Below are 26,766 nucleotides of genomic sequence, written 5' to 3' on the forward strand. Positions count from 1 at the left end.
CACCTGCGAAAAGAAGTTCGCCATCAGTAAAAAGCAAGAAAGACAGCAAGATAAGAGTCTCTAAGTGAAGGACCTACCCGAGCTTAGGCCAGCCGCAATGAGCTTGGCCTCCGTCAGATACTGTTCACACTTCAACCCAAGCCGCGCCCATTGCCGGAGGCCCTTCGCCGTCTCCTTGTCAAGCGTAACCCCGGAGTCGGGAGCGGCCATTCCCCACCCGGTCTGAAAAGGCCACCCCAGCACACTTTGCACCCCGAAATAGTCCCGTTTCCATGCTGGGACCTTGTTGGGGAGCTCGTGTAAAAGCTTAAAACCCAGGCGAGGAGACAAGTAGTAAGCCCGCCTGCGCCCGGGGAGAGGACCCGCTTGCTTCTTGAGCATCAAGATTGAAGAAAAAATCTCCAAGTCCAATGGAAAGCTCTCGTCACAGAAAAGGGAGATTGTCCCCACCAAGTTCCGAATAGAGTTCGGGTGAAGCTGGCCGACTATCACGCCGAAGTGGTTCAAGACTTCGACGAAGAGGGGGTGGAAAGGCAATCGCAGCCCCGCGGCGAGCTGCTCCTGGAATATTATGATCTCATCAGGACCATGTTCCCAAGGAAAGCTACCCGAAGGTATGAAATAAGCATACTCCTCGGGCAAGTTATAGTAAGTAATGAGGGATTGGAGCCCCTCGGGCGTCATGGTCGAAGGGCCGAACATGTCTAAAATTCGACCTCGGCGAGAGGTGGACGCCAAACTACCCGAAGCGCCATGGCCTACAGACTCGAACTCTTCCTCGAGCTCTACCTCTGGCTCGCTAAGGCTATCGGGGGATGCAACTTGGTTCGTAGAACCTGCATCAGACCCGCTGAAATGACTATCTGAGCCATCCGAGCTAGACATTGGGAGTAGACCCAGGAAAGTACTCACCCGGACAAAAGCTGTAGACCACAGGAGCTCGGACGAACGGAAGACCTTGAGCGCGAACTAAAAAAACTTGGACGCGAACTGGATGCGAGCTGAAACTCAGATGCGAGCTTGAGAGAAATACAAAAGCGACAACAAACCGGGGTCCCCCCCCCCCCCCCCCCCCCCGCTATTTATGCACACAGTGACCAAAAGGCAACGGCTCAGATCAAAGCCAATCCGACAGCCTACGACCGCCCTGACCGCATGTCGCCCGAAACCGAGACGTGATTGGCGCACGTCTTTCTGAAACTGACAGCGACAGCGCGCATCTTTTCGAAACTGACGGAACGTCAATGCACATCTCAGAAAAGACGGCAGTGGCACGTCTTTTTCAAATTTGAAAAAGCGCCCGCTTTCGCGCCCCCCTTTTTTGAAATTTCAAAGCAAAGCGCGCGCACCGCCACATCTAGCAACATTTAGATAGGCCAACATGCCTCCCGCATAAATGGACACTCGAAGAAACCCAAGAAACCCTGACAAACGCACCTCATGCCAGTAGAACCAAGGTTCAAAGTGCAGGACAAATCTACCTGACACCTTGCGAACTTCCCACGCCAGGGCAAGACCTTAGCATGAGGAGTGGGGGGCAATTGATGAAGGAAGATTTGGCCTGACCTCGCAAATCACGGCACGTAGCAAAAAAGGCAAGCAGCTCAGCACTCAAGATAGCATACCGAGGGTACAAACGCCAAAGGGAAGGGACCAGCAGGCCCGAGCTCCCTACTTAGAGCTTGAACTCCCTAGCAAGAGGACCGATCTCCCTACTTAGAGCTCGGACTCCCTAGCAAGAGGCCCGAGCTCCCTACTTAGAGCTCGGACTCCCTAGCAAGAGGCTCGAGCTCCCTACTTAGTGCCCGAGCTCCCTACCTAGAGTTCGAACTCCCTAGCAAGAGGCCCAAACTCCCTACTTAGTGATCGGACTCCCTGCGAGGAGACCGAACTCTCCCTTTTGACCCCGTCACACAAAGCAGAGACCCGAACGGGCCCGTCTTATGACAGTTCGGGGCCTCCCCTTCTCCGAACTCGAGACTTTGCCTTACGCACCACTCCAGGCACTTCGCTTCCGGAGCATTGAACTGGACGAACCACGCCGTACCTGACACCGAAGGAGTCTGTATCCAGGGGCGGCGCACCTGACTGACTTGGGATCTGACACTTGACGGCCACATTTCCAATGGCCACCTGCCACCATCACCTGTCACCACTGCCTCCAGTTACAGAGATGGCTCCGACAAAAGGAGCAGTGACGGTTCTGCCCCAGCAGGGGCGATGACGCCCGGACTGGCAGAAGCACGGAAATACTCATTCCCGACTTGACAGGAGTCTAGGAGTGAGTGCGCGAGGTGGTTATAAAAGGCGCTCCACCCCCAAAGAGGAGGTATGCAAAACTTTGCGCTATCTAGTTTATCTTGCCTTTGAAAGATTCTAACTTAAGCTTTGGAGCCTTTACACCGGGTTCTCCCCGGAGCTTCTTCATCTCCTCCGTTTTAGGTCCCCGCTACTCGATTCAGAGGCAAGGTCATTGACAGCCAAGACCGGCCGGATTGCGCATCATCAACGACCAAGTTGGATAAGTTTTTTTGGCCATTTGTAAATCAACCAAAATTGAACGACTTGACTATAGATATAAATTAATATTTTATATTTTTAATACAATTTTTTAATGTGGGAAAGTGGGAAATTCCCATATCTTTTAGTCTAAAATATTTTATATCATAAATTTAATTTTTACATTAATTTTTTAATAATTCCACTATATTTTTTTTAATTTAAATTTAATTTGTTAAGTTTAAATCTTTATAACCGACTGACCAAACTAAAAATCGACCCAAATTGATATAACCCAAGTTGGTTGGTTTTCACTAATGATTAGTCGGTTTCTAATGACCAATTCCCCAACCTAACCGGGTCAATTTGGTTGGCCAAACAACTTCTAATTTCAGCTAAATTAATAGTCTAATCACTAATAAATAACAATAGTTTAGTCTCTAACAATTACTGAAAATTTATAGCAAAAGTGCACAATTATTGAAAATATATTGATAATGAAAATAAAATAAAAATAAAAAATTACAAAAATACAATAATTATAAAATATATTAAATAATACAATAAATAATTTAATATCTAATAAATAATAATCAATAAATTATAACAAAAACATAATAAGTATAGTAAGTTAAATTTAAAAAGTTAAATAATAGTAGTTTAATATCCAATAATTATTAAAAATTTTCTATTAAAGAACAAAACAAAAATAAATTTATACATAATTATAGAAAATATATTTATCACAAAAAAATATATATATAATTACTGAAAATGCAACAAATATTAATTTTAGTATAGATAAATATATAATAAATATATATTAAGATTTTAAAATTATTATTAATAAATATTAAATTTTTAAAGTTATTTTCTAGAATTATTAATTGATATAAGTGAAATTAGTTATGTACAATATTACTTAGTTATGTAAATAATGTCATTACTTAAATTTTAAAATAGTAATTATTTATTGAATTTAATAATCTGTAAAATTATAGTTTATACTATTATTACATAATTTCTTTATTAATTTTGTAAAATATAAAATTATTATTAGTTTGAATATTATGTTATAATTATTTTTCTACTTTTAATTTTGTTTTAATTTATTACATAATTTCATTATTTGAACTTTTTAAAATCTAGTTATGTTAAATATTTTGTTATTTTTTAAATATTTAAATTATATACAAAACATTTAATTTTTTATTTGAATTTTATTTATTTTAAAGTTATTACATTATATTAAATATTTTGTTATATATATAAAATATTTTGTAAAAATATAAAATTAATAATAATATGAACATTATTAAATCCATTATAATTATTTTTTATGTTTTTAATAAATATTCTAAAGTTATTATATAATTTTGTTAAAATATTAAATGATTTTTAATTTTTTAATTAAATTTTTCTTTAGAAATATATTTATATAAAAAGTGTGGGAGAGGATAAATAGGAATTAGAGATGATTTAGGAGAGAAAGTCTCTACAAAATTAGAGATAATTTATGAGATAAATAGGAATTAGAGATAATTTAGGAGAAAGTGGGGAATAGTTGGGGAGGTAGTTTAGGAGAAATTTTAGGAGATGATATTATTTAGCTTATGGAGAACATGTGAGAGAAAGAAAGAGGAAAGATTTTAGATAATTTCTTATAGAGAAGGAGAGCATTTCGTTGGTTGTTTTAAAAATGACATGGAATAAAAAATAAATATTTAAAAAAATGAGAAAATTTCTAGAATAATGTGTTTTAGTATATACTAGCGAAGGGGCCTTACGTTGTAGGGGCAAAACATGATGGTAAGTGACTTGTCAAAGGTAAATTATTGTATAGGAAAAAATTGTGAAAGGTAAATTTTTTAATATTTAAAAGTTTATTGGAAAAAAAGATCTATTTAAAATAAAAGGTTATGGATAATAATATATTTAGTGTAATAAAATAAAACAACAAATAAATAAATAAATAATCACGACCATCACCATCAGGTAATAGAATGAAAGAGGGAGGGAAGACTTTTGTCATTGTATTCTTTTTTTATATAATGGAATAATTGTAAATAGTTAAATAATATTTAATTTAATTTAATAAATAAATGAATTTAGTAAAATAAATGAGATAAATAGACAATGAAGCGAGAGAGTAAATATATATAAATATATACACGATTATATGTCTTACTTTGCTAGCAATAATAATTTGTTAGATTATTAAATTATTAACTTATTAAATAATTTAGTAAAATAAGTAAAAAAAACAAATAAAACTTTATGTATTATCAACACAAGATTGGTAAAGATAATCTCAAATTATTTAATTAATTAATTTAGTGTTGTTAATAGGTTGGACTGAACTATCGGGCTACCGAGCCTATGAACAAGCTTACACCGGTTTGTGGCCCAGCATGGCTGAAGACTTGGCCCATGGACCAGCCCGACCCATGGCACGACATGGGCCTGTGCAGGCTTGGGATAAAATAAAATTTTAAGATTTTTTTTTAATTTTTGTCTATTTTTTATTTATGTTAAACTTTTCATTTTTTTTTAAAACATGGCTTAGCCTGGTTTGTGACCCAGCCTGGCCTAAGACTTGGCCCGTGGACTAGCTCAACCAATGGCATGGCACGGGCTCGGGCCATATATGATATACAATAATTATATAATAGATTAATATATATAGTTTTATTATATTATTTTATTTTATTATTGCATATATAAACAATTGTACACATCAAAATTTATATAAAATAAAATTTTAAGATCTTTTTTTAATTTTTTTATCTATTTTTAATCTATAAAATCATGGCTTAACTCAGTTTGTGGCCCGATAATAATTATATAATATATAATTTTATTTTCAATTGTATACATCAAAATTCATATAAAATAAAAATTTAAGATCTTTTTAAAATTTGTGTCTATTTATTTTAATTTATGTTAAAATTTTTATTATTTTTCCAAAATTACAAAAAACATGGCTTAGCCTAGTTCGTGGTCCATCCTGGCCTAAGATGTGGCTTGCGGCACGACACAAGCCTGCACGGGCTTAGGCCGAGGGTTGTGCTGGTCCGACCCGCACAACAAGACCCAACATGGTTCACTTGTAAATAAAATGAGAGATAAAGACAATTTTTAATAAATATGAAAAAGATAGAAATTTAGTGGCATCATTGTAAATAGTTAACAGTGTCACCCTTATAAATAAATACATGTTTAGTATCAAATATGAAAGAGGAAAAGGAAAAATGACAAGTTATGATTTTTTTTCTTTTGTTTTATTTTATGTCATGATTGTAATTAATTAAATTTGTAATGGTAATAGTTAAAAGCATGAAAATGAAAGATTATAAGATTATAACATTTTATTTAGGTTATATATATATATATATAGTTGCCACTTTGCATGATAGGAAATTAATGCAAGAAAAATGCACTCACTCATGTGTACATAATAATGGCGTGGTCACTAGTGATTGGTTAAGTAGCAATTTGTACACATAGCGTGGTGAGTAGTATATTATAAGTGGTAAAAGAGTGGTGCAAATTTCATGTCTTTTTTGTTTTTAAGCTTCATGGTGCTACAAAATAGGGTAGCTTGTCTCCATGCCCATACCCCTCACAACCATGGTGGCAATAAGATTTGATCCCAAGTCTTTAATAAAAGCTAGACAATTTACCTACAGAGCCACCATTGATAATTTCATGGCTTTTTTAGAATTTAGAAAAAAAACATATAGATTGTACAACATGTAAAACTGCAAATAATTAACCACACAAACAAATATATACAAATTCAAATAAAAAATTTGGAAAATTTATGGTTTATTCTATCTCATTAATTTTTATTTATTTTTTTGTTTTATTTACTAAAACCTTAACCTATAATACAATATCTTGTATTTTAATAAAATCCCCCACCTGTCGAAATGTATAAATCATTATAAATTTATGAGGATGGAGAATCAATAAAAACTTGATGAACTGGAATTGGAATGGTTCATAATCGTTGGGTTAATCAGAATTCCATTATCATTCCTGGTAGAATGGCATTCCCGAGGTAATGGTCATTTCCTTCGCCTCCCTGAAAAATGAGAATTTATATATTCTAACTGATTTCGACTCTAATTCTCGTGTGAAACAAACAGCCGGGAGGAATATACAATTCCGACTCCGATTTTGGGAACCAAACGTACCCAGAAATTTTGCATCCAGTTAAAATTTAGTTTACATTACGAGTGAATAAAAAAACCTAAAATGACACCTAAATACATCAGGGCGTCTACTGTTTTAAACCTCGTTGACTCGTTGCTCATCCATTGGTGTAGACAAATGACCCGGTCATAATTCTGTTTCGAGTAAATCACTAATCCATGTTATGAAGATTGAAGACCCAGTGACCCAGTCAACAATCAATCAATCAATCAATCCGGATGTGATGGTTATACTCTTGTGGATTTGTATTATTTGATTTGATTTTGAAATTCTTACATTGACCACATTATGTGTTGACTCGTTGACCGTTGACCTGGAGGGGGGAAACGGTTCAACCTCCGAACGTGAAGTCTATATCACTATCATCAATTAAAAATTTAAAATATGCCACCATGATGATTGGCCCCACAACCCACTATTTTTATATTTATGCCCATCTTTTCATATCTCAATTTTCTTGAACCGTGTTTACAGTCGATTACAATTTACAACCCAAAAGGCAAAAGCAAAGTAGTGGGCCTAATTTCCGGGCCGGGATGGCCAGCCAGGCTTGAGGCTTCCCGTCGTCACCATAAAATGCATGCAGCTGCAGCCAGACCCAGTCAAATTGCATAGCAATTCCCTTGACGAACCCAATCCCAACCCAAATCAACAACTTCCCAATTGGCTCGGGAGTCGGTTCTGCAGAAACAGGACCACCAGCTATCAATTTGTCTGGACGGTTGGACCCTTGAAATTTGCCACGTTGGAGACATTCAGAATATCAGGACCTACCATCGCTTGGTCAGTTCAGTTTGGTCCCACACCAAAAATCAGCATGCTTTCTTTCAGATCATCAATCACATCATCCAATCGATCTCGATAGAACAATGGGGGTCCCGATCCTTATCCTCAGTAGGCCTTGTCAACGAACCCTGGACGGGCCGGGCCGGGCCGGGCCAGTCCAGAAACAATCCCTGCAATCTATCTTCTCTGCCCCCACAAACCGCGCATCCATCCATCCGCCTGGCGTCTGCAAGCTGCAACTGTAATCTCCGAGCCTGCTCTCCTTCCCACCCATCGCATTATCAGATAGATGATCATCGGACGCATCTCAAAGTAGCAACTTCACTGTGCCAACGCGACGTGACGTTGAATAGTCCAGCCGATATGTTTGTTTCGTTCTTCTGATACGACTTGTCGCGATGTTACGCATATCGTCCGATACGAGAGAGAGATTCAGAAGCAGAGGCAGAACTCATCCTGGACCTGGTTCTTGCTTTCCTGTGCAAGTAACACGTTCCTGCTTTATATACCAGGAAGAAAGCAAAGACTACGCAACAGAGATCGTCAAGCGAGAGTGAGAGAGATATTTTCAATCCTTGACGCACTAAAATACGCCGATGGGTGAAGAAGGAGATCCTTCTGCTCCTCCTCCTCCTCCTCCGTCTCAGCCGACCGCCGCCCAAGAGGCTCCTCCTTCTTCTCATCCGCCTCTTCGATTCGATCCCAGCCGAAGTAACCCTCTCTCTCAGAATTTTGGTTTCAGTTGACTTGATATATTTCTTGATCTTGAAAGCCCTAACTTTGATATTTAGTTGAACAGTATTCTTTCGAAACTTTATTTCGAGGGTTTGGCTTCGATTTCATTTTGGTTGCGGTGGTTTAGATGCCTTAGAATGATCTTTATCCTTCATCGTCGTTCTGGTTTCCTACTTTCCTATTTTTTGTTTTGTGTAAATTAGTTGTGAAAATTCTTTCATCCAATCTTTGATTCGATTAGTTCTAGGGTTTCTATTTTCCTCTCTAGTTTTTTTTTTCTTTTTTCTTTTTTTCTTTTTTTTTGAATTTGGAGATGATCCTAACAAAATAAAATATATGTACATTAATTAATTCCTTTGGGCTTTGAAGGATATATGACACCTTCTGGCTTAGAAGTTTTGATTTTCTCTAGTGCTTCCAGAGCATCCTTTCAGTGTTAAACCCAGAAGCTTAGTCTTTAATTTCTTCCTTTTTGTTTGTGCGTGTGTTTTGGGTTTGGAGGGGGGGTGGGGGGGCTCTTGAACTTTTGTGGATTTGATTATACTATTTATTTAGGTTTAAATCTTGATTTTGGTGTATATATTGACTAAACTCCATTCTTTTGCCATAATTTGTACCTACACATGCATGCGTATGTTAGCCCATAGTTGCCAAGGGGCCTAGCTGATTCTAGGCGACAGTGGGGTGCCTAGTCATCCTAGGAGGGGGCCTAGGCGATAAGAATTTCATAAAATAAAAAAAAACTAAGTTTTTCTTACTTCTCTAGGTTTATATGCAATTCAGCATGTATATTAAGTGGAAAAATAGCAATTTTATTTATTAATAACATTAAATTTCCTCTCAAAACATGGGAAATCAACATATCTAGGACAATAGTATTTCAATTATATTAATTTCAATACCTTAAAAATGATACTAATATAATAAGTATTTAATAGAACAATTTCATATCAAATTAGCAACTAAAGAATCATTATAATTTTATATGATAAAATTTAAGACAGAGAGTAAGTGAAAGAGAAAGAGAATAAGATTGTAGCTTCTGTTTATGTAATGTAAGAGAAAGATAGTAGGAAAAACAAAAACGAAAACAAAAAAAAAGAAAGAAACCTCTTCATATGTTTATTCCTTTTTCTTTCTCTTCTCAAAACCTTTGGATCTTTTAAATTTCAATAGTGTAACTTTAAACAAAGCATAAATGGTTTATAGTATATAATATAATGTGGCAACATACATAATAGTAAGATGTAGAAATTTGAATGATATTGCAACAAGGCACTTGCCTTATAATTTTATTTGCCTAGGTGGACACATATCGCCTAGGTGAGCACATATATCGCCTAGGTTGGCACATAGTTGCTGTAAACAAGGCGTCTAGGTGAGGTGCCAAGCCAAAGGTGCCTAGTCAATGCCTTGACAACCTGATTTGGTCAGCTGATGATATTGTTGAGTATTGGTTTCAAAGCAACATCTCTAAATGGTTTCCAACTGACGATATAGACAAGAAAGGGCCAAGTCTGAAACTAGGAGATACTCTTGTACAAGACTGATCAATGAGTTGGTTGGTCATGTATGTGTGGTTATTCTTTTTTCCTTTGTACCTGTACTAGATATTTCCTCTTTCATTTATTTGAGTCTTACTTTGATTTTTTTATTGGTAGATGCTTATTTCCATTTTTTTTTTGTAGTGATTGGCATTATCAAAAGAAAGGCCCTGATTAAAAATCTGGCTGCTGTGTATCATGCTGAGTGTCTTGCATACTGCCAAGAACTTCTTGAACTCCAAAGAAAATGGGAAGAGGTTAGAAATTTCTGCTCCTTTTTAATTTATTATTACATTCTGTATATCAAGATTAGCATCGGATATGCCTTATATGCATTACTATAATTGATGGTTAGATGGTATCATGGCGTTAACAAACTCATAAGTGAAATACCATTTCTTGTAACTGGAACTGTCTATTGATAGCATGGTGGCATAACTAGAATGGAGTAGGGATTGGATTGATGCCATTTAATTTGTTCCCAGTAGGATAATATTGACCTTCCAATTATTGCATCCTTCTCAGTTTTCATGAACCATAAGGGAAAAGTTCCACATTTCTTGGCCCAACTGTATTACTGGTGAATTGATTAGTGTTATTGCATATATTTATATCTTTAATTTATAGTATTGATGGTTAGATGGTATCATGGCATTAACAAACTCTTAAGTGAAATACCATTTCTTGTAACTGAAACTGTCTATTGATAGCATGGTGGCATAACTAGCATGGAGTAGGGATTGGATTGATGCCATTTAATTTGTTCCCAGTAGGATAATATTGACCTTCCAATTATTGCATCATTCTCAGTTTTCATGAACCATAAGGGAAAAGTTCCACATTTCTCGGCCCAACTGTATCACTGGTGGATTGATTAGTGTTATTGCATATTATTTATATCTTTAATTTATAGTAGCTGAAGTTTTTTATTCATGACCATAATTTCAATTACCAGTTGCTGATTTTGTGCCACCTAAAGTCAATATACAGGTTTTCTACAAATTCTCTGTTCATTAACAAACTAGTTAGATTTTCTGGAAGAAGTGGCACTTTAAACCAATGTTTTAAAACGCGGAGGCATGCACCTCAGGGCGTTGTGGGGGCGCCTCACCTGGAGGCCCAGGTGTATGCCTCCCATGCCTTCTAAAATACTCCTTTAAACTTGTTTTAGAAATAAGAACCTGTTGACTCTCTAACTGTACACAAGGCTTAGAGCTGTTCATGGGCTGGGATCAGGCCAGGCTTTACTAATTAACAGAAAATGTCCAGGCCTGAGCCCTAGCCTGGCCTGATTATTATCCTATTCTTGAGCCCATGCCTGTAGTCCGGGTGTACGTTATGCAATATCTTAGTTCTATTTTCTAATTCCATACTTTTTAACTTGTTCCCATCCAATCACACATTTTGCACAACAAATATGTTGCTGCCCAAGATACAATTATACACCTAAGTTCAAAAAAAAAAAAAAAGAATCATACACAAAATATAAAAGACAAAATAGAAATACAAGTTATTACCCAATACCACCTATTAGGTGGTATAGTCCAAGCCTGGCCTAATATATATATATATCCAAGCCTGGCCTAAAAAATAATTGGGCTCTCGAGCCTGAGTCTGTGAGCCTAAATATATGCTTGAGCTTGATAAAAAATGGGTCAGACCAGACAAGCCTTGTCAATCTTCTAGGTTATGAGAACATCAAGAGTTTCAGGGGTGTCAAATTGAATGCACGACCCTCACCCCCAAAGAGCCTATATATCTTATTAGTTATAAGTATTTACAAAGAGGCCCTTGAAGGGATAAAGATAAAAAAGAATAATTACTAAGAGGTCCTTGGAGGGCTAAAAGATAAGAAAGAAAATAAATGCTATGGTACAATAGGGATCATGGAACTACAATACATTAAGTATCTCTACACTCCCCCTCAAACTGATGCTGAGATAAGCATTAGTTTGCCCACAAGAAATAGATGTCTAGATCTCGTCATAGGCTTTGTGAGAATGTCAACAATCTCTAAGTCGGGAGCTATATGAGGAAGGGATAGAGCTAGCAAGAAATAGATCCCTAATGAAATGACAATCCACCTCAATGTGTTTGGTTCTCTCATGAAACTCTGGATTAGATGCAATCTTGATAGCGCTAGTTTTATCAGCATAGAGAGGAATAGGCGTGGGGAGGTCAACACTAAGATCAACAAGAAGAATTGAAGCCAAACAATCTCACTACATACTGATGACATAGCCCTATATTCGGCTTCTGTAGATGACTTAAAAACTGTCTGTTGTTTCTTACATTTTCAGGAGATAAGGGAGTCTCCCACAAAGACACACCACCTGATAGTAGACCGTCTGGTGTCAAGACAACCTGCCCAATCTGCATCAGCATAAGCCCTTACTTGAAAAGGAGAGGAAGAAGAAAAGAACAGTCCCTGAGACAGAGTGCCATGAACATAACGGATAATTTAGTGGACAACAGTCATGTGGGGGTGATGTGGGGCTGAAACGAATTGACTAACTACCTGAACCACATGGGAAATGTCTAGAAAAATCATGGTAAGATAGATGAGAGACCCAACCAGTTGTTGGTATAGAGTAGCATCAGGAAGCAAGGTCCCATCAAATTTATACTTCTTGACATTGAGTTCCAAAGGTGTATCAACCTGTTTGGTGTCTGTAAGGCCAGCAATCTTAATAAGATCATATGCATACTTGTGTTGACAAACAAAGTAACCATGGTTGCTATGATGTACTTCTAGCCCCAAGAAATAAGTAAGAGAACCCAAGTCTTTCATACGGAAGGAACTGTGGAGAAGGGACTTAAGTTCTTGGGTTCCAACCTCATCATCCCCTATCAATAACATATCATCTACATACAACAACAAGATTGTAATGCCTTGAGGTCTTTGAATATGAAGAGAGAATAATTAGAGGCACTCTGATTGTAGCTAACAACCACTACAACATCTCGGAATTTCTCAAACCAGGCCTGGGGAACTTGTTTGAGACCATATAAGGATTTCTTTGACTAACAAACAAGACATTCACATCTAACTGATGAATGGCCCATGAATGTGTAGCAGATAAAGATAGGAGGATACAGACTGTAATAATCTTGGCTACAGGAGCAAATGTCTCCTCATAGTCAATGCCATACTCTTGGGTGTAGCCTTGAGCAACAAGCCTAGCTTTGTACTGGTCCAATGAGCCATCTAATTTCAGCTTAACTGTGTAAACCCAATGGCTTTCAATAATCAAAGCATGAGGGACGAACTACCAAATCTCAAGTGGCATTCTCCTGTAAGGCATGAATTTTTGCATCCATGGCATCTCTCCAATGAGGACTGGTAATGGCCTGCTTATATGAGCGGGGAATATCTATGATAGATAACACAACAGAGAAAAAACTATGGTTTGAAGGGAAGCCATAACGGTCAGGGGGTCTAGAAATATGAAAGGAATGACGAAGAAATGTGGAAGGAAGAGAATTTGAAGGAACGTCACTTGTAGGAACATTAGTGGGGGGATGATCTGGGCTGGGAGGAAGTAGGTTGGAGGTCTAGGATCTAGGGCATGTAATCTTTTGCGAGAGAAGACGAGAAAGTCCTTTACACTAGTAGGAGGAGAAGCATCTTGTGAGTCAAAATTCTGCAAGACGGAAACAGATGGAGCAGATAACTTTGCAACAATAGAAAAAAAGGAGATATGCTCACGAAAAACAACATTTTGAGAAACATGAATGCAATGAGCAGAGGGATCATAACAAAGAAATCCTTTGTGATGTAGACTATATCCCACAAAAGCACACATAACAGACTGAGTAGATAACTTGGAATGTTCACAAGGGGGAGATGAACAAATCAAAGACACCCAAAAACATGTAGGCTAGATAAGTTTGGTGAACAACCAAATAGTTTCTGAAAAGGGGACATATTAGTAATAATTGATGAGGGAACATGCCATATTAGCAATAATCAAGAAAATAACAGTACTAGCAGCCTCTACCCAAAATGAAGAAGGTGCACGAGATTCTTGTAGTTGGGTTCTCACAACACTGAGCGCATGACCATTCTTACGTCCTGCCACTCCATTTTGTTGAGGTGTATCTGGACAACTTCGTTGAACTTGTATCCCATTACTTCTCAAGCAAGGCTTAAAATGTCGATGTCAGTGGAAATGTCGATTATCCAAATATAAGAAACATGTCGGAAATATTGTATGGAAATATTGTGAAAATTATAGACATAGTGAAAACATTGTAAAATATGCAAACTATAGAATGATATTTTATGAAATGGAAAAAGAAGCATAGGTGCACCTTTTTAAATTATTATCTTGTTTCAAATTATTAAACAAAACTAAGAAACTAAGGTTATAGACAAAAGAATATGTTCTGAAGTTGCCCTGTAAACCTTAAGCTTTAGAACTTCATGATAGAATTAGTTAAAGCAAAATTTAAACTCATAGAAAATGTAAATGGTTGTAATAGATCAACCAAATAATCTACTACAAAAACGAAAACTATTATTTAACTTCATGTTTGAAATGAATATTGAGCTAGCTCAAAGTTGTAATCATGTAATTTAGGTGGACAGTAGCTTGTTACTTCACATATCTACAATATTGTCACCAACTTATGTTATAATACTATCTCTTGTACTCCACATAGTACTGGTAGTGTTCATTAGGGAATATGTCAATTCTAGTAAAATTTCATGTTGCTACCCATGGAAGTGAAAATGGAAATATGCCGTGGATACTATCTCTTGTACCCCACGTAGGTCTGGTAGTGTTCATTAGGGAAATGTCAATTCTAGTAAAATTTCGTGTCACTACCCATGGAAATGGAAATATGTCGTGGAAATATTAGGGAAATTAGGGACATTTTATACCATGTTCTCAAGTAGGTTAAGAAGTCTACATTAGTGTATTCTCGCCCTGAATCTAAACGGAGAATACGTATATGAGACTAAAATCGGACTCGTATCATAGTATGAAAAATCCAAAATGTAGGATACACTTCAGATTTATGTCTCAGAAAGTAAATCCATGTATACTTGGTGCAGTCATCAATAAACAAGACAAAGTACTTGTATCCAAGTCGAGAAATAACAGATGAAGTCCAAACATCACTATGTATAATCTCAAATGGTGAGGTGGCATGCTCAGATATGTGAGAAAAGGGTAGAGTGCGACTTTTACATAAGCAACAAGAAACACACGAGGTATCAAAAGTACTTAAAGAAGAAATTTTATTTTTAATAGAACCAGAGTCAAACAAAAATTTTAACTTTTCAAAATGAGGATGTCCCAAACGTTTATTCCATAAATCCCAAACATTATTTTTTGTCATTTTTTTCTAACAATAGATTCAAAAGAAAATGAACTAAGATATGCCGAAGTTGCTAGTGCTTTAGGATTCTCGAACTGCAATGCAAATAAACGGCCCAACCTACGCCCCTTCCCTTTCACCTTCCCAGTGTACCAGTCCCGAATCAAACAACTATCATGAGAAAAAGTAAGTATATATCCTTCATCAGCAAGTTGACCAACAGAAATCAGATTAGTAGTAAGATTAGGTACAAGAAAGGTTTTGGTAAGAGGAAAGGAGGCAATAGATGACAACTTAAGGGAAATGTCATTGCTACCAATGATATTCAGTTTTTCACCATTGGCAGTAATGAAATTGTCTATGATGGGATTTAGGAATGTTATCTAGGGGTTCAGAATAAGCTCCTATCATATGATTAGTTGCTCTAGAATCAATTATTCAAATATGAAACTGAGAAGAACAGTACCCAAAAAACTCACCAAACAAGCCAATGTCAGAAAAAGCAAAGGAAATAGTAGATGATACTAGTTGTCGAATTTCATCCATAGATGCAAGAGATGTAGAAGATTCACCCTTAGAAAAAGAAGCATCAGTGGTTTGGCTCTCAATCACTTGATATGCACGTGGATGGTTCTTCTTCTGGGCACCTTTAGATGGTCTAACTGGACAGCCTGAGATGATGTGACCATACTATGCTGCTTACAATAGGTGCAGACATTCTTCTTCTTACAGTGAGAAGCAATGTGTCCAAACCCCTTGCACTCATAAAACTGTATTTTGGAGAAGTCCTTAGCACCAGATTTATTGTTTCCATGAACAACAAAAGCTGTATCAGGCCCAAAGTTAATTAATTTTCCATCAAAACTTGCAGTAGTTAAAAAGTAGTCTCCTCCCTCAACAATTCTCCCATCACTGAATCCTAATCTGGAATAGTCCTTCTACTTGGTATGTTGGACTTCAAGCCTAAGTCTCATAAGGAACTGATTCACTTTTCTTTTCTTTTCTCAAAGTGTTGTTGGAGATACTTGACACATTCTACGGGATCTGAAGATTCTATATTGATAAGTTCATACTCTTCCTACAAATCAATAAAACGGCATAATATTTCTGAATCTTCTTATCTCCCTAACAGTAGGAAAAGATTTCAGATTCAATCTGATATTGTCTGGACATGCTGGATTGATGGTACACTTTCTTCAAATATGCATACATCTCATAAGCTGTATGCATCATTCTCATGGTTACAATAATATGAGAAACAATTGAGCTGAGTATCCAAGAAACTAATTTCCCATTATCCAACTTCCATTGTGCATATCCTTTGATATCAATTTCATCTGCCTTAGTAATCCTCCCATCCAAATATCCCTCTAGGCCTTTCCCTTCAACAAAGAAGTCGAAATGGAACTTCCACATGCTGTAGTTAGTTCCATCGAACTTTATGAGAACGATATCAGTCTTTTCAGACATTTTGAAACACACTCACAGTCCAAAATAGGTTAACAGACTTCAAGAGAGGGTAACAGTCCAAAAAACCGGTGATTAATCACCCAACTAAAATCAGTAGCAAATCAACAACAATACTGAAATAATACTCCACCAAAAAAAAAATGAGGTTTCACTGCAGAAATCTCAAAAAAAAAAGGGCTGTATCAATCTCAGTCCTAAAATGGTAAGTTTAGGACTGTCAACAACAAGATGGGATTGAAATCCTATCAAAACTGATCCAAACTTCAAGGCAGAATGATGAACAGATAAAGAAGGCCTGGGTGACACCAACTACAAAGTTCTAGGCTGATTGAATCAGCTGATTTTTCAAAAAAAAGAAGACAATCTGACCTGCTGGGTGTCTTTTCCAGAAAAAAAGATATCAGCTTCGTCTGATCCAAAACAGCACTTAAAAAATTTCAACCAGGATTTGAGAATGATCGGAATTCTCCTTAAACAGTTCACTAATCACCCCAGAACTCAAACAAATCAGCAGCTGAAGGATATGGACTGCTCTGATACCATGTCAATCTTCTAGGTTAAGAGAACACCAAGAGTTTCAGGGGTGTCAAACTGAATGCACGACCCCCACACCCAAAGAGCCTATATATCTTATTAGTTATAAGTATTTACAAAGAGGCCATTGAAGGGTTAAAGATAAAAAAGAATAATTACAAAGAGGACCTTGGAGGGCTGAAAGATAAGAAAGAAAATAAATGCTATGGTACAACAGGGACCATAGAACTACAATACATCAAGTATCTCTACAAGCCCACTAGGCTATCCATCCTATGAATAGGTCTACTCTTCTGACATTGTTTCCTTTGAATCACATTGCTAAGGGAGTGCCTAGTCGAACCAGATGACTATTAAACTTTATATTCCCCTAGTGTGGAAGAGATAATTCTGCTTTAGAAAAACTGCATAGACCTTTTTTTTCCCACCAAGGTTACTTTTAGATAAGGTTTATTTGCTTGACTCGAAGTTGATAAAAAAGGGTCATGCCAGAATTAAGTCTACTTGCTAATAGAACTCAGGGACTGTTTGATAATGGCTAAAAGTGGCTGAACTGATTGACTTATTGTCTTTTAGTGGATAAAATAGTCATATAATGAAATATTTAGGTCATAGTAACAGATGACTTACAAGTTACAACCTACTTGATGATTTGTTCACTAAAAAATAAATCAATAGTTCATTCAGTTCAGCCATTTCAGTTGTTATCAAATGGCCCCTTGGTCAAATACATGGATATTGTATACCCCCTCCCCCAAAACAGGCAAAAGAAAAAAGAAAAGGCAAGAAAAAGAAAAAGAAAGTTGAAAGATGCAAACAAATTAGATGAGATTAACAAATTTTGATTTGTTCTAAATTCTCTAGATGGTATGCAATTCAAATTTAGGTATTTAGGACTTGGCTTATTCAGTTCAGTATCTACCAAAACCAAGTTGGTTTGGCTGACTGGATACAACTTCTTCAAGGCTTCAGTCCCCCATAATATAAGGAGATCCATCTGGTTTCATACCCATACATGAGAGCAATACCTTGGTGCATAATTTTTTTTATCAGTACTTTTGTCAATGTTTTAAGCCCAATATTTCAAACTTCTGGATTTAGGTATGATAAGAGAGGTAGAGGACCAATAATACACCTCACCATAGTGGGTTGAACATCAAAAAACATTAATCCCTTTGCAAACAATGTCTTCTGCCTATCATTGTATATCCTCATAAATATTCAACAGTTTTTTTTATGAGAAATGAATGCAAATCTCATCTGGTTTTCTGCTTTATGCTGCAATAACTCAACTTGGGTTCGGTAACAACAGTCGTCATGTAATGTCGGAAAGCTTGGATAGATGTTAAAGAAACAAAATCAAATACAAGTGACATGATGTGGATCAATGATATATATCACTTTACCTTAGGGACAGGTCATATTTTCAAATCTTAGCATTGTAATTTTATGAGTTGTGATAAAATAGTGACCCAGGTGGCTCATTAAAAACTGGTTGGATTGTTGAAATCTCAATGGTTTTTAACAGTTTTCATGGGTCATCCAGTTTTTCAGAAATTTAAAAGAACCGGTGATCTAAAATACAGGAATGGCAACCAGTTCCCAGTTTTCGTGGGTTAATCGTCTGGTCGGGTAAAGTCTTATAACATTGTATTGCAAGGTTGTGGCAACCTTTGTATATATTCTGACTCTGGTATTCTTTTGACTATGAAAAAGACACGATATTAGATTGTTACAGCCATTTTTTTTGATAAGTAGATTTTTACAGCCATCAAACCATGTCTAGTTTTAACTTGGAGAATGTCTAGGTATAATCCCATTATTTGATATCTGCCAAGTTACTGATTGACAATTTCCTTTAGTAGGTTCTAGTTTTCTATAAAAGCTTGTTTTAATTGGTCCTACATGATATCTAAACATCACTTTATGAAGTTAGAGATTTGTTATAACCGGTTCTAATGAAGCTTCTTATATTTTGCAGCCATTTATAGATAGAAAAGCTCCTGAGAACAACACGAGGAAAGAAATGATAAGGCCATCCAAACGGCTGAAGAAGACCCGCTAAGCATTCACTCCATAAGGTTCACAACATTTGTCCTCTATGTAGAACTGTGTGAAACATTTTGAACATTTCCCACGCCCATGTAATTCTAAACCTTGTTTTTTTCCCTTTTTTTGTTACAGCTAACCTTTTCCCCAAATGGCAAATATCATTTACAGTGAGATGCAACATCGGTTATTGTCATTATCTTGACTTTAGGTGTTTCATATGGTTGGTTGCTTGGATAAGTATACAGATATGACTGGCTCTCTCAGAGGTTTCCAGCTGCTCCATACAAGCATGAATGTTCTCTGGTCCTGTAATGCACTTGATATTTAAAGAAACTATTTGGAAGATCAAATGGCTAAAGCATGACCAATTCTGTTTATCTGTATTAGTAGCATAAATGTATTGTCCTGGATGCTCTGTCCAAGGGTGCCCTTGCCATTAGTTTTTTCTTTTAATTTTTATTTAAACTCATCCCAATATCTTGGGTTGCGAACTTGTGATCACAACTGTAATACATTCTTATTAGTGCAATGGTTTTCCTCGTTATTATTATTCTTTATTTGTATTTTGCAAAAATAACCTTCGCCCTCCCTAAAAAAGAAAAAATTTCGTTTGGCATGTTTAGCTTGTAGGTGTTTTCTACTCTGGTTGATTTGCCAAGAAATTCTGCAATGTCAACGCCATGTAGGCATTTTTAGAGCAGTAAAGTGGGCTTGTCCACCCACTGGTCGGCACAGGCCAGGCTTGGCACGGCCCAGTCCAATCGGGCCATGCTCAACCCATATCCCCTGTGTCGTGCTTGAGTTTTGAGACTCACGGGCTGGCAATACACGACATGAAAAAGTGAGTTGTGCTGGCACGACCCACAGCCCAACACGACAATGCGAATGGTGGCCTGGCATGGCATGGCGCAAAGCCAGTACGTTATGGGCCCCGTTGCCCCGCCTGAATAATATTTTGCCTTTGTGTATTTAACTATGGAGGGCCCCAACAGTTATATTTCGCTTATTTGGGTGTAAACTGAGTTAGGAGGCGCTGGGGTATGTGTATTTTGCCTTTAGGGTGCAAAAAATGACTTAATGCCTCCAATAACTATATAAGAGATTGTTTGAGGGACATCTTAGTAAAGATCAGTAAAGATCACAGTACCCCTCTTAACAACTATAAAATGGTGTTTATTTGGTCAATTAAATTATTTTCAACTTCTAGAAATGCCCTTACCTCTATTTTAATTGCACCAATTCTCATATTTTACATATTCTCACATATCACAAACTCTCGTATTTTTTCATACTCTCATTTATTCTTTTATGCTTCTAATTATTAATTCTCAATTTTATTCAAGTTTTAAGAAGACTTGTACAAGTGTTTCAAGTTAGCAATTTGGGAGACTTAAAAACTTCATAAGGTGACATTAAGTTGGTAATTGATTTTCATGTTTTAGGGTTTTAATATTTCAATTTTTTTAATAGCCGGTTCTTTTCAAAATCCATTTCCAACTTTAGCATTGATTATGTTTAATCACAATACGTTAACACCCATGTGGGTGTCTAATGAAGCCACCTCTTCTAGTACTAATGCTAGGGGTGGCATGAGAAAGACCAACGATGTTTAGAATATGTTTAATATGGAAACTATTGAGGGAAAGGGAAAAAGAATTGTTTGCATAAAATGTAGGAGTGATTTTAATTATAGTAACAAATAGTCCTGTCAATGATACTCAAATATCTGAGTACCGATCCAATATCCGGTCTGATTATCTCGGATTCGGATGATGTATTTATATAATTGTATTGGATTTGTATGTTACAATCGATTTATAATCTCGGATTCGGATGATACTCAAACATCCAGTCTAATTATAGTAACAACGATGTCTACATCATATTTATAGTCAAATGGAATTCAGATTTGACCCTACCAGATCCGATTAAAATCCATCCAATTATATTATAATTTATTTTAATATATAAATTTTATATAATTATATTTAAAATTATAAAAAATACATTTTATATATTATATTATATATGAATTTATATATATAATAAAGTTAGTATGTTATATTTACATTAATTTATTATATATAAAAGTTGAAAAGTAATTAAATTTTTATTTTTTGGTATTTTAAAAAATAAAATCAAAGTTGGATTAAATCCAAATCAAATCTAAATTCGCTAGAATTCGAATTCAAATATGAAGTCTTCATATCCAATTGGATTTTGGATTGGATTTGGATGCTAATTGGATCGGATTCGGATTATGCTGAATCCGACCCAAAACCAATCCAATTACAGCCCTAATAACAAAGGTGGTATTGGCAATTTGGCTAGTCACATGGTTAGGCATTTGAGAACAAACAATGAAAAACAATCACAAATTGGGCATAGGCTTTTCAGTAATTTTTAATATTCACAAAAAATGAGGTAAGAACTAGCAAACTGTATTGCACATGTTGAACAACCACTTTTATTAGTTGAAGACCTTATGCTTGAAAGATTTTTATAGCAATATATAAATCCCCAATTTAAAGAAGTTTCTAAAATTACTATTAAAACAAATGTTTTAATTTTTTTATTCATATAAATAAAATTTAATTTTTACTTTGTCATTCTTAATTCTAAAATTTCACTTATATTTTGACTTGTAAATATAATATAATATTAGTTATGTTTGTGTCAGTATTTCACAACACATTTTATTGATGATCATGGATTTTATAAAAACGAATTTTAAGTTTTATAAGACTTAGATGGCTTTATACTGACTAAGCAATTATTACAAGTATTTTTAACTAATTTACATACTTATGGTATTGAAAATAAAGTTAATTTTATTAGTTTTAATAATGCTAGTAATAATGATTCAACTATAAATATTTTAAAATCTCAATTAAAATAATTTTTAAATAAAAAATTATTTCATATTAGATGTATATGTCACATTTTAAATTCATGTGCAAAAAGCTTTGAATGTTATTTCACCATATATTTCTAAAGCTAGAAATTGTATTATATATAATACAACTTCTAGAATAAGAAAACAAGAATTTAAATATTTATGTCAAAAATATGGGATAAAATATAAAAAAATTGTATTAGATGTTTAACACAGATGGAATTCTAACTATTCTATATTAAATAGTTCTATTCTATATAAATACATTTTTACTAATTTTTATAATGAGAAAATGCCCCATGATTTTTTCAATGATAATTGGGAAATTGTAACTTGTACAAAAGATTTATTTACAACTTTTTTTTTATGATACAACTTATGTATGTTTGATTGTTTATTATCCAACATTTTGTATTTTACTTAATCAATTGTTTATAATTAGTTTTAAAAATATAGAAATGATTTAAAATTTAAAAATACTATTGATGTAATGGAAATTAAATTTAAAAAATATTGAAAAAATATTTCTCTTTTATATTGCTTAGTTGCAATATTAGATCCTACGATTAAAAAGGATGGTGGTTTAACTTGAATTATATTATGATAATATAAGAATTAATCTTGAAACAAAAAAATAATGTTAAAAATTTATTATTTGAAATATATAGTACATATGAATCACAAACATTAAGACATAGGAGAGCTTGTAGTGGATTGGATAAAGTTTGGCCATTAATAAATAAAAGGCAACAATCAATTGTTACTTCATCTGCAATTCCATTTACTGAATTTTATTTTTATTTACAAGTTAATTTAACATATTTTCTCACCTCTAAGGTTGAGTTTGGAAGGAGTACAAATGCAAATATGTAGAGTGCAAAACCTTATATTTTGTATTATTTTGCATGTATTTATGCTGTACATATTTGCATTTGTACTGCTTCCAAACTGAGCCTAAGGAATTACATAATTATGATACTTTAGCCTAATGTAAAGAATTGGAAAAAAATATTTAGTGCTTGCCACCATGGCACATGATCTTACTAACCCTTCTATTATTGTTCATAGTTCTATCGGAGTCTTATTTTAGTACAAGGGTACTAGATAATAAGAGAAACTGCATGAATGACAAAATTAGAGATGTGCATATGTTTTAAAGATCGGTTAGATGTAGAAGACAAACTACAAGATCAAGGAGGATATAACCTTTAACTGATCATTCATCATATGCACATGATCTAGATCAAGATCAATGAGATGGAGGAGGTGGAACTTGAAGTTGAAGAAAATATTGAAGTCAATATTTTTTTTTGTATATTCAGTAATTGTTATAATATTTTTACAATTATTATATATATATTTTTTAATTTTATTTAAAAGTTATTTGTAATTCTTCTTTTAATTTAATTTTATTACTTCAAATATGATTAATTATTTGAAGTGAAATTAGAATTTGTTTTTCCAAGTCTCTAAAATAGTTTTGAACCATTCACTAAAAGAAGAGAATTTTTTGGCATGCTCTAGGTTTAAGCTAAGCCCCAAACCAAACCATATGCATCTTGATTTTCACAAAGTAGTAAAGCATGAAGGGTAGATTCCACATCTTTCTCACATATGGGACAAGTATTGGAAGAAGCAATATCTCTATGGAGAAGGTTCTCCTTGATTGCTAAAGCATTTACACAACACTTCCACACTAATATCTTGATTCTAAGCTCAGCCTGAATATGCCAAATTTGGTTCCAAAAGCCCTAGTCCAAAGAGATGTAGATTCTTTTAGATTTTAAAACTTAAAAATCAAAAGAGAAAAATAAATGGGCAGACTTGACTGAGAATGTGTCTTTCTTAGTTTTATTCCAAACCATCTTATATTATTGCCTTTGTTTACTTTTTACAAAATTCCTTTTTTAAGGACTGGCCTTCCTACCAAAACACTCCTTCAACCCCATGAGTGATTGTTTCTAACTTTTGCATGAGGAAATGATCATCAGGGAAGTACTTTGCTTTAAGAACTTTTTCCCATAAGCTACTAGGATCATGGCAAAGCCTCCATGCTAACTTAGGGGGGTGTTTTGTAGTGTGGATTGGTCCACACAATACCCTATGGCAACGACCAATCCACACCACACCACAGGCCACAACTGTTCTGAACTGTGGGCAAATTGTGTGGACTGGACCAGTCCACACTACACTTTTTTTATTCTATGTATCTCATATACATTTTATGAATGATATATATAGTTAATCATAAATATCTAATTTTTGCATTTTATATGATAAATATTTTAAAAAATGCATCAATGAATTAATATTAACCAATAAATATTATGTTTTTATAAAACAATAGTAAAATAGTTAAAAAATTTTAAAAATATATTTTTAATTTTTAAAAATATTATTTTTATTGATAAAAACATTACAAATTTATAAAAATTAAAAAATTAAGTATAATAATTAATATTTTAGATCATACAACCAAAATGCAACTGTAGGAAGTTCAGAGATAAAACTGAAGGTGTATCTCTGTGTATCTATAATTTGTCTTAGATCACACAACCTTTAACCCCTGCTCTTTGAAGCATGGGATCAAAAATAAACTGTGGAGGGGACGTATCCATGAGTTTTTTCTGTTGACGATATATTGGGGTGTATACAGGACCGGTCCACTCTATGTTGGGGTGTAGACAGGACCGGTCCCGTCTACATCCAATCGAACGGGTCTTCATCCCATGAACAGTCCCGTCCATGAGATGAATGTGGTGCTGAACACCGCCTTAGACAATGACACTAGATTAAAAGCATGTGGATCCCTAAAAACCAAACCTATACTTTTTGTTTACAAATTTGGTTCCAAGAGGCCCATCTTATCATTTTACTATCACCCTTGTCCCCTCACCAGAATCCTCTTTGAGCCCTCCTCAAGAACAAATGCTCTTAGGGATAAGAAAACAAGTCATATAATAGGTGGGAATTGCAAATATTAATTACAAATTTGATTAAGGCTTCTTTACCCACTTGGGAAATTAAAGACCCCCTCCAACTATTTGATTTATTGTTCACTCTCATAGTTAAGTACTCAAAGACTTAAATTCCACTTTCTACCAATCAAAGGGTTGGCACCCAAGTAAATGGAAGGTGTTTGTACCTTTTTTTATATGAAGGCAAAAAGCCACTTGTTTGTACCTTTTTTTTTATTAGGGCCTTTTTGCAAATCGTAATTCCAGAAAGCTCTTTCTTTGTAATCTTCCCATTCAAGGTATTAGAGAGCATATTAAAGAAAAGTAAAAAAGAAGATAAAGGTGAAAGAGGGTCCCCTTGTCCAAGCCCTCTTTGAGGGAAAATCTTTCTGGTTGGTGAACCATTGAATAGAATTTGGTAGGAGAGCGAAGAGATACAAGTCATTATTCAGTTAACCCACTTCCTTTCAAATCCTAGTTTTTCCATATTCCTCCTTGAGAAGCCCTATTCCACTCATAAGCCTTGTTCATATTTATTTTTATAGTCATAAAACCCCTAAAAGCCTTAGTGAAATATAAAGTGTATAACTTCATGATCTAAGAAGATGTTATTTAAGATAGCCCTACCTGGAACGAAGGCACTTTGGTAAATGGATATAAGGTTTTTTAAGACTAGTTTCAATCTATTGGCTAGAATTTTTGCTATTACCTTATAGATTGTATTACATAGGCTTATGGGCCTAAAATGAGAAGTAGAGTAAGAACTTTTAACCTTGGAAATATGAACTATGTATGGTGATAAAGGGTGATTTGGCCCAACCTCTTAACAGGGGGACACGTGGACGCGACCTGACTAATAGATGACAGCTCAGCATGACCAGCTACCTCGAGCTAAGGTTACCTCAAGACAAGGTCTCCTCGAAATGAGATCGCCTCGGCACCAGATCGCAACAAGCACACCTCCAGGCCAAGTCACCATGGTACTCAGTCCAGTTCGAGACTTAAAGACATCAGCTCGGGGATACCGATTTGCCACTATGTGGTGATACCAACAATCCCTCCGACGGTTCCCGAACTCCACGGGATCACGTCGCATAACATCTAGTATTATCTCCCCATCCGATTTGGGCGGAAGTGATGAACCTTATCAGTTAGTAGCGTTATCCCCAATTAACGCGGAAACGAACCTCATTGTGGCAAGGATCCCGGAACCACTCCGTGAAACCCGTGAGGACTCCATTATATAAAGGCTCCACCCCCCAGGGGTGCAGAGGTACACGTAATTTTTCTGCTCTCTAGCTCTCTGCATTCAAAGCTTTTAGTGTTAGACAGTTTTTGTATGCCCTTAGCTTTAATCAGAATGATGTACATTATGAGTTTATTGTAAATGAATAAAGTACATATTTGATTCATGTTCCTTTGGTGTGTTTCTGTGTAATACCCCTAAACTGGACACTTAATGAGACTCGTGTTAGTTTAGAATGTTCACAGCCAGTGGGTCAGTCTGGGGAGACCTATTTTTATAAGGCTGACACTGATGTGCCACCAAGTCGGTCGGGGTGGCCTGTCTCAGCCGCCAGGGTGAGACCCTAGGCACATGCAGTGTAGGATTAATTGAATCTTTGAACCGGACCTGATTTCCAGTATTGCCCTGGACCTTGGAGATTAATGGGCAAAACTGGAAAGTTACACCTGACCCCTAGACTCGATTATGATACTGCACTAGGTGTCGGATTGGGCTGTCTTT

The 26,766-nt window shown here is 35.5% G+C and overlaps 1 protein-coding gene across 1 annotated transcript; it reads left to right on the plus strand.

The window, feature by feature from the left end:
• Positions 1-7,187: 7,187 nt before the first annotated feature.
• On the plus strand, positions 7,188-19,716 carry LOC104589462 (uncharacterized). Its single transcript, XM_010247809.3, has 4 exons — positions 7,188-8,214; positions 9,927-10,039; positions 19,096-19,195; positions 19,299-19,716. Exons 1-3 carry the CDS (start codon positions 8,100-8,102, stop codon positions 19,177-19,179), a joined length of 312 nt encoding a protein of 103 aa, XP_010246111.1. The 5' UTR covers positions 7,188-8,099; the 3' UTR covers positions 19,180-19,195; positions 19,299-19,716.
• Positions 19,717-26,766: the final 7,050 nt, after the last annotated feature.

The sequence above is a fragment of the Nelumbo nucifera genome, chromosome 3 (genome assembly GCF_055504915.1).
Source record: "Nelumbo nucifera cultivar China Antique chromosome 3, China Antique-T2T, whole genome shotgun sequence".
In the NCBI taxonomy this organism is placed as follows: Eukaryota; Viridiplantae; Streptophyta; class Magnoliopsida; order Proteales; family Nelumbonaceae; genus Nelumbo; species Nelumbo nucifera.

Excerpts from the sequence above, each read along its gene's own strand:
- LOC104589462 (XM_010247809.3), top strand. The coding sequence starts at position 8,100 with ATGGGTGAAGAAGGAGATCCTTCTGCTCCTCCTCCTCCTCCTCCGTCT. Across the intron at positions 8,215-9,926 it reads TCGATTCGATCCCAGCCGAA|TGATTGGCATTATCAAAAGA; the intron begins GTAACCCTCTCT and ends TTTTTTTTGTAG. Across the intron at positions 10,040-19,095 it reads TCCAAAGAAAATGGGAAGAG|CCATTTATAGATAGAAAAGC; the intron begins GTTAGAAATTTC and ends TATATTTTGCAG.